This window comes from Pangasianodon hypophthalmus, chromosome 17, assembly GCF_027358585.1.
Source record: "Pangasianodon hypophthalmus isolate fPanHyp1 chromosome 17, fPanHyp1.pri, whole genome shotgun sequence".
Classification (NCBI taxonomy): Eukaryota; Metazoa; Chordata; class Actinopteri; order Siluriformes; family Pangasiidae; genus Pangasianodon; species Pangasianodon hypophthalmus.
The window spans coordinates 13,890,531-13,903,897 of NC_069726.1; the positions used below are offsets into that span (position 1 = coordinate 13,890,531).

The following is a 13,367-nucleotide window of genomic DNA, read 5'->3' on the forward strand; positions in this document are numbered from 1 at the left end:
AGATCACAAGTTCAAATTCCAGTGATGCCATCTGTAGCAGGGAGTCCAAGAGAGCAAAACTGGCTGTGTTCTCAGAGAGGGAGGGGTGGTATACCACTGTGAATCACAGAGACACTAGCCAATCATGGGCGTCTGTGAGCTCATGTATGTGAAAGAGGGCAGATAGCACTTTCCTCCAAGTATGTTATACTGCCCTGTGATGCAGCATGAGCAGCAGTTCAAAAAGATGTGGTTGTCTGGCTTCATGAGTCTCGAAGAAAGCACCTGCACCCTCTGGGGAAATTAACTTCACCAGATGGTAGCTGTCATATGGTAGGGGAGAGCTGGCTGGTGGGTGGGAAATGGGGGGAAAAATTATGAAAATTGAATAGTGACAGTTTTGATAAAGTTGGACTAGATGTTTAAAAGTTATTAAAAAGTTTTGTTTGAAACAGTTTGTGTTGAGTAAACAAGATCATCTCGCTTGTTTGCTGACAGGCTATGGATAAAGTTACATGGTTGGTTGTCAGTCAAATTGCCTCTTTCTGTGAAACTAGCTAGTTCCTGGCCACATTTATTATGCTATAAATGTGCCAAAATCTTACTCACAATAAATCTTGTATATTTTAACCATAATCATTTCTGTTTGTCTTTCCTCTGAATAGCCATTACTGTAATCCATCATTGCCCATGGGAATGATGAGTCCCACATGATGAGTCTTGGCTCGTTGGTTTCTTCCTTATTCCATCTCAAGGGAGTTTTTCTGGCCACCGTTGCCTCTGGGTTAATCATTAAGGGTCCAAACCCAGGTGTCTGTAAAGCTGACTTGTGACTACGGCAACACAAATAACATTGAATTGAGATACACTAGACACCTTTTTGTAGTTACTGAAGCAGTCGTTATTGTCTAAACATGTCCTGTTCAAGCATTTAGTCCAATTGGTCTGAAAGAAAATTCTTTTCAAGACAGCTGTGATTTGTGTCCTTGTCATAACTAGAGAAAGGTTGCTCATCACAGCAACTCTTACCTGAAATAGAGTTAAAAAAATTTTTAAGGAACATATCAACAAACCTTAGCAAGTTTGTCTTGACAATATTAGCTGCTTGTGCTCTATTTGGAGCATGAATGCTGTGCTGAAAATAAAGTAACTGGATGGATCACGAATTGGCTTAGTATCTACATATGGATAAGCCGCTTCTAAATAAATAAATACTAAAAATAGTTCTGCTGCTTTACAGACTTCTAAGATAGCGCTTCAGCGTAGGTTTCTCTCTTACCGCTTCCAAAAGCTCAATAATGTGTATACACATACAGACAGCCGCTCACTATGACAATAAAACACACACACGGCATTCTTCGCCTTGTCTTTCTTTCCATGACACAAACATCATCTCTGTCACGGACACAATTTTATAAACACTCACACATCATCTCTGTCCTTCTCTCTTCCAAAACCTGCGCAAAGAAATACAAATCCACTTGAAGCAACTTTCATTGATCGCAGCACCAACCCTGGCATAGAACTAAGCACAAAACACCGTCACTAATCACAGAGTGTTCCAGGCAATTATCTCCTCAAACACTGAGCATGTGGAGGAGCGTCTGAGCTGTCACTCACAGCGGCTTGGCTGACAACAAGCAAAGCTCGCAAGTTTTGTTCAGAGCTCAGGGCTCAGCGCCTGAGAAAGTTCCCTCACATGATGTGAATGCAAATATCTAGTGAGTTCTGCAGTGGACCTTTGCTCCAATATCCGCAGTCTCTCTCTCTCTCTCTCTCGCACACACACACAAGCACACACACAATCACAACCACACACAGCCTGAGGTGCTCAGCAAGACAGAGCAAAACAAGGCCTGATTCAAATAAACTTTTAGCAGCAATGCCAGAAAGTTGTGATTCAGAGACTTTGTGCTAACTGCAGAGCTCTGTGGAGGTTCTAATGCAGAACGCTGCAGGCTAAAGGACACACAGCGGGACGGAGAGACACAACCTTCCTCCTACTGTCACGGTGTGTCACTGAGTCTAAAATAGAATAACATTTTCACAGAATTTAATTACAAAAACAACACATACTCAGAGCTGTGAGTTCGTAGTAGGAGTTGAGAGAGAAGCCCAAATACCTGTTCAGCCACTGAATGCACTTAGTGCTTTACTGATGTGTTATTAAAATCCAAGATTAAAGCAGTGTCAGGCAAACACCACTCCCAAGAAATAAATTGCTTATAGCACACTTTCCACTTGAGGTTAGGAGCCCTACACCATTCAGCATCTACATCAATTAGCCCTGGTGAGCAAAAGTCAATAACTTATTTAGTAAAAGCAAAATAATGGAGTAACGAAGTAGGCAGTAACCAAGGCAACAGTGCTTATTAAACTTGGTACATATAAGATAGTCCAGGCAAAAAACACGGTTCTGTGTATTTAAAAATACTAACCTTCCTTTCAGAGGTAGCTATGAGTTTGGGAGCAAGTAATAACATCATTTTAGTACTGATTCCTTTACTGGTGAAATCTTGAGAGGAACCAAAACGTAAAAAGGAATCCTCTTCTAGGTGGCACCGCATTGTGAGATTATAAATGATTACTCTTCTGCAACAGTGCACTATAACTGCAAACAGTACTGGGTGTGTTGAAAGGATGCTCAGTATGAGCATGTTGTGAATAAGAGTCCTGGGATGAGCACAGGAACATCAACTAAGGCTGCTGAACTTGTCAAAGTACACTATACAGCCAAAGGTTAGCAGACACCTGACCATCACACCCATATGTGGGCCTCCTTCAAACTGTTGTCACAAAGTTGGAAGCACACAATTGTCTAGAATGTCTTTGTATGCTGTAGCATTAAGATTAAGATTTCCCTTCACTGGAACTGGACTCCACTGGAACTGGATCACAGTTGTGGTATTATAAGCTTCTATCTGTGTTAAAAAGTATTGGAGACAAAACCGAATAATACTAAGATCATGAAATTAACAGAGTGGTAAATCTGTCTTTCACAAACTTAAACATTCCCTTTCTTAATACTAAGTCCACTTTTTGAGAAATATAATGCTCAGCAATATGAATGACCAGGAAATGCCAGACATTTGAAAAGTTACTGCTGATAAAAACGATTATGAGGTCACTACAACTGTGGAATGGAAGAAGGATTAGAAAGTTTGAAAGGAGAATGAAAAAGGGTAAAATCTGATTCTACTGAATGCTCAAATGGTGCAATAAATGGTCATTTACTATGACAGCAGCTCTGACAGTAATTCTGGCTGCAAGATTTATATTAACAGCTTGTTCATGTACTTTTGTAATTTCTTTATTAACAACTTACACTGGGACTTGTATGCATGATGCTCCACATACACAGATTGAAAATGTTTTTGATATGGTGAAGTTTTCGATGAGGAGATGTTTATTTCAATTTTTGGAAGGAGTCTCCAATGTCAGCACTTTGTAATAGTCACCCTGTAAAGTTTTCCAACTAGGGAATGTCTTCAGGACAGAGGGTTTTGCGATTTATCAGTATTATGACAAGCTGTGTTTTTTGGCTTATTAACTTCAAGTTGGGGTAACAAATGAGGGAACAGATGTTTACAGCTGTTATAACATAAGTGACAACTGGAACAAACTTGCTTAGTGGATGTTCAACATTAACTGTAACTATAAATGGATAAAAAGTATGATGGTTTTTAATGAATAAAAATGTTAACAAAAAATTAATTTTGAGGTGGTAACAGTAACTCTGCTTCATCACATCACCCTGCCACTGATTATTTTCCCATAACTGCATGCCCAGTCATGTTATATTCCTTACTTGTCACATTAATATATCAGCTATCAACTCAAACCAATCCTCCATGAGCATATCAACAACTGACCCCTAATACATATACAGATACAGTCTCAATCATTAAGTCTACGTGGAAAATGTACCTGGTTAGTCCTTGTGCTAACAACTTCTCTCCTAAATAAACATACAGATCTGAAGATTTATGGATGTAGAGAATTGTGGTAAACTAGGATGTTGATAATAATGTCCTACTCTCTCATGTGATTTGTTGATGTTGAAGGAGAAGTATGGTGATGCTTCAGGGTGCTCTCACAATGATTCTGCTTTCTGGCTCTCCTTTTTAGTTAAGCTGTCATAGCTAGACCTGTGGGAGTTCCTGTTTACGCTATAATCAAACATACCCTGTCTATATACCATAACACACCCTGTCTTGGGTATTGTACACACCTATCATATCGAACAATCTGTTATTTCTGTCTGCAGCTGTATGTTTGCTCCTTCTGTCTGATGTGATGCTGATGCAAGATTCTGTGCCGCTGGAGTAAGATCCTAATACAGTAAGTCTGTGGTGGGGTTCTTCTTACATGCCAGTCCTGCATGATCCTGATGCACCACATCTGCTATGGTTCCTCCTTTTTACGACCCTCTGCATGAACAATCCCGATACGTGCTGCTGTGATATTAAATGGTTTTAGTCAACCTAAAAATCTTATATTTTCATATCAAGACTTATCATTATCATAATTTTAATATCCAGGTCCCAGTATGTGATTTTACCCAGAGGACAGTGTCTCCCACATTTCATTAAAGTTCTTGCCAGTCTAACATTCAAGTTTTTGGCAAAGTTACCAAATTAACTGGAAAACAGTAGCTTTCTGTAAAACTGCTTAAGGATGATGTCCCTTGTGTAAAGGAACAACTGTTTGTTATGGAGGCTATACTGTCGCAGTTTTACTGTCGCAATTTAATACATATTTAATACACATATATATATATATATATATATATATATATATATATATATATTATTGCTCATTAGGTCATATATTGCATTACTAAATAGTCAGGTAAACCAGTAATATTTCTAATCTACAAGTGAAGCAATGTGCACAATGAGTTAAGATTAGGTTTTAGCAAAATACTGTAAACAGCTGGTGGCATGGCGGTGCAGCAGGCAGGGTTGTCTGCTCACAGCTCCAGGGTCCCTGGTTCAATCCTGAGCTTTGTTACTGTTACTGTCTTTGCTCCCAAAAACATGCTATTAGGTGGACTGGCTATGCTAAATTGTCTCTTGGTGTGAAGATGTGTGTGAATATGTGTGTATGCATGGTAGACTATATTTGTAGGCAGTATTCCTGGTTCACCTCCAGTGTTCCTGGGACAGGCTCAGGAACAACAGTCATGGTAAGAGTATTGAGAAGTAGTATTAACAGTAGTAGCAATAAAATCCAAATTATACCCAACCCTTGTTAGGACTATTCAGGGAACAAACTGTGCAGGAGTGTAGGACAAAGGTTTTTCATTTCTGGAGTGGTGGAAGCAGCACGGGACATTAGCCTAGTTTCCATTCCTCTGCTGGAATGAGTTACATAGCCAATAATGTGACTTGCAGGAAAACAACAAAGTGAAACATTCAAGAAAACCTTAATAATTAAATTGAAGTTTATAATGCAAGCCATGGAAACGGTACATTTGCAGCTGTACCTCTGTAATGCAGACTAGCTACAAACTCAAATTAGACTCAAAGTTAGTTCGCTAGTGGGGTAATGAGTGTAAGAGTTTTTGAAGAGTGGAAAACGGCAGCATTTCACGGATCATAAGTATGTTTACATGCAAAACATACAAAAAAGCACTGCCAAAATATGATTTAACTAGGCCACCTTAAAAGTGATGTTAATAAGGATACATGACATCTGCATAAGCCCTTCATGGCACCCGATATAAATCTACATAAACATTTATAAACGTTTATTCCACCAGTTGTCAGCTGACAGACTGTTTTTCATGAATTTTGCAATCAAGTTGACATAACACCTGAGGTTTTAAAATAACACTGAGTTATGACACTCTTATGACACTTACATTAGATTGCCAGGACATTGCCATCATTGGAATTTTTTTTTTTTTAAATTGACACTTCTAAAAGAGGTATATCTTGTACTTGCCATATGGTAGTACTAATACCTACATTCAAAACATGGTTATAACACAACCATGCATTATAACATGTTATAACATGGTTATAACACAATTATATATGTATTACACAATGAAGGTTTTAATAGTGACAGTAATTTCACTGTAACAACAGATTTAACTACATTTTCTCTGGTCATTGAGTAAAGTGAGTTTTTATTTGTGTATATAAGACTGTAAGGAATACTTATGACACCATAATAACAGTTATGTATTTCACTATAGCTCTTAATTGAAGTCAGGTCAGTTTCATCCATATGATTTTATGAATATGTATCCCAATGCCATGACAGGGTTATGTATATTTTGTCTAATTGTAAACAGAGAATGATTTTGATGTCACTTTACTATAATCACACAGATCTGATTCCAAAGGTTACAAGTTACACCAAGTTACAAAACTAGTTGTCATGTTGCTTAACCATAATGAAAATATCATGACACACCCATCTGTCACTTAAATTGAATTTTATGTCAAACTGACAAAATCAGCCTTCATGACTGCTGATGCATGATGGTATAAGTCTTTATAAATGTTTATGTAGGTTATCAGTTGTCATAAAGGGCAGGTGTTGTGTAGCTTTCTTAATATTACAATTAAGGAAAGTGTCTAAACTAAACTATCTACTAAGTACAGAAAATTTTAGTAAATAATATGATCAGGTTTACATGCACTTAAGAAATCTGATTATGGAATTAAAATGATCCAGGTAATATTTAAATGAAATATACACCTCAAATTTAAAAATGGATATTTCCTGATACTTTCTTTAACATGGAGTCTCTCTCTCTCTCACACACAGATAGACACACACACACCATCAGCCAATGGAAGCAGGCCGTAACTGGAGAAGCTGAGTGAACAATGGACATATTGTGCTGGGCTATGGAAAGATGGGCAATAGGATAAAGAATGCACTCAAAAGATATAGACTGGAACTGATCAATAGCAAGTGTGTGAACACAGACTGGGAAGACACTCAGCTCACACTTAATCTCCATCTCTCCCTGTCTTTCCAGTTTCTCAATCTGTAATCTGTTCCTTTTATTCAAAAGTTCTTTATTCTGTGTGGGTGTGGGTGTGTGTGTTGCCAGAACAGACAAGAGCACAAAACAGGGCACAAGCCCCAACCACTTATACATAAACACACAACACAAGAAAACCTCCAACTGCACCAACTGCTCTAAAGTTGAAGTGTTCTGTGAGCCACAAGTGTACACTTCCACACTCCACCAGCTCCATCTGCTGCATTCAGAAAAGGAGGCTCCTCATAGGCAGCACTCATTTGTAAAGCAGGATGAGTGTAAGAGTGAGAAATGAGGAGAGAAAAAAATGACTAAAGAGAGTGACAGGAAGGTGAAGGAGTGTGAGAGAAGGATTATGAGATGATGACATATCCAAGAGGCAGATGCCAGCGAGCCAGCTCTAGAGAGAGAAAAGAAAGATTGAGGAAGGGTTTGGGAAAGAGAAAGAGCCAAAAAGAGAGCAGGAGTACAGGGCAAGCCACTTTGCTGCAGTTTTGTGGGAGTTCAGTGGCAGCAAACTGAAAAAGGCCAGCAAGCTAAATCCTTCACCAAATACATCCTGCAAAAACCTATCCTCCAGTCCTGTTGCAACACTCAACTAAATCAGCTGTTATAATCCTGATTGTCTGTTCTTACCTCAGAGCTGCTCTGCCACTGCTCTTGCATGGCTGCGAGTGTGTAAGCACAGGCTTCAGGCAGACAGTACAGTGTGTACAGGCTCGACAGAACGGCTCCCCTCTCTCTGGCCAGTAAAGTGTGTGTGTGAATGTGTGTGTGTGTGTGTCTGAGATGTGGGGCAGCCCTGAAGTGCTTTCCCATCGCTGCAATCAGCGCTCTGCGGCACATAACAAAGTCCACTGCAGGAAACCCTGCCAAGCAGGAACCAAAAAGACCAGGGCCAGAGCGTGCACCCGGAGCTGTTTCAGTGTAACTCTGGGGCCTGAGAATCCCACAGAGCAACACGTTTTCTCAAGAATTGTTTTACTAAGTGAGAAAAGAACTGTGATGAGCTTAGATATTTACAGACTCAGTACAGGAGACACTTTCTGAGGGAAGATGCTGAATGAATGTGTGTTGGTGGGAATGCAAAAGTGTGTGAATTTGGGTGTGTAACTGAAGCAAGAATCACAGGATTGATTCTTATGCAGATGATACAAGATAACAGATAAAAGGAAAGCCTGTTTACTCTAAACCCACTTATAAAGGAAGTCCAAGCACAGTTGCTGAGTTACGTCAATAAACATTTATAACATTTATAACACACATATTTTTGTAGAACACTCGTTTGCCACTTCAGTCAAAGGTATTTGTACATTAAGCTCTAAATCCGAGCTTTTGTGGTTCTGCATCACTGACGTAGTTGTGTGGGAAAATACATAACAGCTTTTGTAGGACATTCTTTCATCCTGTCTCATCCTGTTAGAGTGTGTTTTTAGTGTGTAGTAAATTGGCTTTAAATAGTCAAGTATTTTAAGCGTTTGAAAAACCTCAACACTGGCCCTTAGGCTTCTGTTATAGGTGAGTTTTGAGTAAACAGGTTTACATCTTTTCCCAGGAAAACCTGTAAAAACTCTTAATTCTTTCATTCATCTTATATAACCATTTTATCCTGGTCAGGATCTTGGTGGATCCGGAGCCTATCCTGTGAACACTGGGAGCAAAGGATTACATACCAATCCAGGGAAAACATCAGTACATCACAGAATGCCATGCACACACACATTCACACACTCATTCACACATAAGGGCAAGCATAGTCAATCCACCTACTGGTATGTTTTTGGGAGGTGACCAAAAAAAAAAAAAACGGGGGGGCCCAGAGGAAACCAACATGGACATGGGGACACAATGCAAATCTCCACACTTACAAGTAAACTCTCTTGTTCATGGTATTCTTTCATACACTACAGATGCAGTAGACAATATTCCAAGCATAGGCTTTGAAAGGCTAATTCAGCTGGATTCTAAAACTCAGTTAAACTTAAAATTTCTCCAGACTGACTCAGCAATTGTCTGTATCAGCTAGCTTCACCACATCACAGCAGTAAACCCTGGTACTCCCACTTCTCAGCCCACAATCCTGCTGTCCTCACCAGAGTAGTGACCGATTCATTCACCAGCATGACACCAACGCACACTGAACTGGCCATTAAACTCCAATGTTTATAGTCTGACAAATGATTCAGCTTCCACATCATTCTGTATACAGTACAAGTTAGCTCTTTTACAGCTTTTAGACTAAACAAGTAGAACTGGCTGCCAATGGAGTTGACAGGGATGCCTCTGCCACCAACAATTCTAGTCATTCTTGTTACTAATTTGTATGCCAGAAATACCCTCAAAATATGCACTATACATCCAAAGGTTTGTAGCCACCTGACCGTCACACCCATATGTGGTTCTTCCCCAAACTTCCCCAATACTCCTGTGCACAACCCGAGGTCCATGAAGACATGGTTTGCCAAGGCTGGTGTGGAAGAACTCGAGTGGCCTGCACAGGGCCCTGACCACAACCCCACATGAACACTGATTTGAAACTGTGCATCAGGTGTTCTCGCCTGACATCAGTGCCTGAGCGCATTAATGCTCTTGTGGCTGAATGAGCAAATCCCCACAGTCACGTTCCAAAATCTAGTGGAAAGCCTTCCTGGAAGAGTGGAGGCTACTATAACAGCAAAAAGAATAGGGAATAAATCTGGAATTGGATGTTCCAAAAGCATACAATGCTAATGTATCTCATTTTATATATACACTGTGATTTCTTTGCAGGTCTTTTATTCTGTAGGACAAATGTAGTGATAGTTGGAGTGAAAAGACCAGGTCATACATTGACTGCACCAACAGCGTGCAAGAACTGAAACAGTGTGAGAAGTGACTTAGGTGTAATGATCCAGAAAACAAGCTGAGGTTTTGTCTGTCAAGCCTGTCACTACTAATGAAAACTTTAATTAAAAATCACAAGTTTTGCAGTAGGGCGCTACAATGTGTGTGTGTGTGTGTGTGTGTTTTTGTTTGTTTTAAAGAATTTAGGACATTTGTGATTATATATCTATATAACAGGATAAAACATTCCACACTGTTGGATGTTTCTTCTGGCAACCCAGAATAAATTCTCAACTTGGTACATTGGCATTTTCTAGATTTAAGACGTTTTTACGGTTAGTTTTAGAATGATTTGTCTGGTGGAATTACCGACTGGATACTATATTTGGAAAACAATTAGCCACGTCAGCTCTGGGTAATTTCATGCCCTATTTTATTTGTATAGCACTTTTAACAATATAGATTGTCACAAATCGCTTTACACAAATCCAGCTGCAGATTTAGGTCCATAATGAACAAGACATAGGTGACAGTGATAAGGAAAATCTCTATGGATGAAAGCTTGAGAGAAACTAACCTCAAAGGGAAGCCCATCCTCTTCTGACACCAGATACTGAGATTATAAATAATTACAAGTGTGTTGAAAGGATTTTTCAGTATGAGCAGATCGTGAATAAGAGTACTGGGATTAGCACAGAACAATCTTTATTACAGCAGCAGTTCTTAGATGGTGCAACTCTTCAGTATCCAGGTAAGATTATCAACTGAAGCAAAGGTATTGGGCATAAACAGATTTGGGGAAGTTTGAATCTTTAGGTATCCATGTGGGACCATCCACAACACTGTATATTATGTGTACATGAAAAGAATTGACTCCTAGTTAAACCACGTCTGGTGGAATTACCACTGTTGTGTAGAATGTCATGGTATACATTAACATTAAGATTTCCCTTAACTGGAACTAAGTGGCCTAACCCAAACCTGTTACAGCACAACAACAAGTGAGGTCCTCGAAGACATGGCTTGCCAAGGTTGGTGTGGAAGAACTCCAGTGGCCTGCACAGAGCCCTGACCTCAACCCTACTGAACACCTTTGGGATGATTTGGAACTGTGCATCAGGCATTCTTGCTTGACATTACTGCCTGACCTCACTAATGCTCTTGCGGCTGAATGAGCACAAATCCCCACAGCCATGCTCCAAAATCTAGTGGAAAGCCTTCTTAGAAGAGTGGAGGTTATTACAGCAGCAAAGGGGGACTAAATCAGGATATGGGATGTACAACAAACACATCTGAATGTGATGGTCAGGTGTCCACAAACATTTGGCCATATAATGTTTATAATGACTTTACTCCTCTTCTCATGTTACCAACAATAAAGTAAATTGTTTGGGGAATAAGTGCACAAGTAATATAGGTTTTATTAATGTTTTTTACCATGTGTATGTTCTGCATCCTTGCTAAACTAATCCAACCTCACAATTATTCTAAATAGATTAAAATGTATAGCATGAATTGTGTTTTCTTAAATGACCATTTTATTGCACCAGGAGTGCATCATGGCCATTATTATTCTAATAAACCAATATTTTCATATTTTCAATATTCTTATCTTGTTTAATTAGATAGAAATTTCATTGAGATTAGCCTTAATCTGTTTGCGCTATTCCGATTGAGGTGTATACATGAACTTTTTTTCATTCTAATTGAGCTATCAGTCAAATTATTAATAGATTATTATGCCGCATGTAAACATAGCCAGCGAGTCTCTGCATTGGTACTGAAGAGATGATGAATGAAAGCACTCTCCTGGCTCATATCACACCCACCCCTCATCACCTGATCCTCCAATTCCCTATTCATACTCAGTGAGTCACACTTATCTGCTAGAAACAGAAAGTCAAGGTGTTTACAAAGTACTTTGCTGAATGAGGTTGTACAGGTGTAGATAGACGGAAAATAGACTGCCTGGTGGTCCTGCGAGAGAGATTTTACCTCATCTGTTAGTTTTTGTCACACATGGATGCTAGCTCTACTAGCATACACAATGCCAGCCTATCATTAATCAACCTGCTAATTTCAGAGAGAGAGAGAAAGAGAAGTGAGAGAAAAGACGAGAGGCTGCATAGATACCGCATTCACTCTGCTCCTAAACTCCCACACACACAGACGTCCTACCACCACCACCCACCCACAGACACACACCCCCTTAATCTCACACACATCCGTTCCCATGCACACACATCCCACACAAGCAACCAAAAGCAACACCCACAGCAACCCACCGACACACACAGAGACCTCTCAGAGCCACAATGCACACTTCACAAACATCACTTCGATTTCTTGTAACTGCTCCGCCACACTGTATATTGATCTCATGTTATTGAACACACACACACACACACACACACACACACACACACACATCCACCTCTGCAATCCTAGTGCACACTGGCAGTCTAATCCGTAGGAAGCGTGCACAGTCTGTTCCTGTCCCTCAGATAAACCTATTAGAAGCAGCAGCACAAAGTCGACTACTGACAGTTACTCGTATTTTATACCAAGATGGAACGGATGCCTCTGCAGAAACACACAACTGCTCATAGCTACTCCACACAACGACAAACACAATGATGTCACATTCCCACCTATAAATGTGAAACATAATTATGGGTATATGGCAGAGACTGGAGAAAATGCAGCAAGATATTAAATATATATTAAAATGTTTCCATCAAAGTTAAGGCTTTAATTAAAACCCCTACATTTAAAGTAGACAAAGACGGTCTCTAAGTATGTATAATAGACCTAAATATAGTCCTGCAGAGCTTTGTGTGGCTAAGCTACTGTAAGTAATGTGCTGTAAGTAATGAATTCAGGAAGAACAAGACCCAGGCAATGATTACTTGTTGCTCTTAATGTAGCAAACAAAGTATTTTGTTGTTTTTCTTCAGGGTCATAATGAGAATGATTATAATCTACAAATTTTCAAGTTTTTGCTTTTTTTTCATGTTCATGTTGTAAGTGGACAGCTTTACTTAAATCTTTTATTGATATCATTCCCTAGATGGCTGCCTCAATGACAGGACAAGTGTTTTCATGATAACACAATTTTGGCCTCCTTACCAAAACACATTAAATATCACAATACCAGTACTGAAACTATAACATGGTAGAAAATAAAATTCAGGAAAATTTGCAAGAGAATAAAATATTTAAAAAAAAAAAAAAAAAGAAAATAAGAGTAAATAGAAATTAAAACAGGAGTCTGACGAGAAGTTTTTAGGTCTAGACATGCCAGTGGATTCTAGACGTTGAAGGCTTTAACTGTCTCACATGATTATTTTTTTATTAAATTCTTTTTATTAACTACAACATAAATCAATGTAAACTATAAAAACTTTTTTTGACATGGGTTTGGCAGTAGACATATTTGCCTGGTTTTAAATTGATTGGTTTTATTTTATTCTTTTGTATTTTATTTTTATTTATTTTATTTTTTTTCTTGCCTCATTTTCACCCTGAGTAGACTGAGCAGTTGAAGTTATAGCCACAT

The 13,367-nt window shown here is 39.1% G+C and overlaps 1 protein-coding gene across 29 annotated transcripts in view; it reads right to left on the bottom strand.

The window, feature by feature from the left end:
* The window catches only part of dlg2 (discs, large homolog 2 (Drosophila)), a 229,147-nt gene that overhangs the window by 160,019 nt on the left and 55,761 nt on the right, over positions 1 to 13,367 (bottom strand). Inside the window, exon 1 of one of the 29 annotated variants that reach the window (XM_026941661.3) lies at positions 7,622 to 11,899. The exons of the other annotated variants lie outside the window; for them this stretch is intronic. Within the exon in view, the coding sequence (XP_026797462.2) occupies positions 7,622 to 7,831 (210 nt within the window). The 5' untranslated portion in view covers positions 7,832 to 11,899. Of the gene's footprint in view, positions 1 to 7,621; positions 11,900 to 13,367 lie in introns of those variants that run through there. 29 annotated transcript variants of the gene reach the window in all.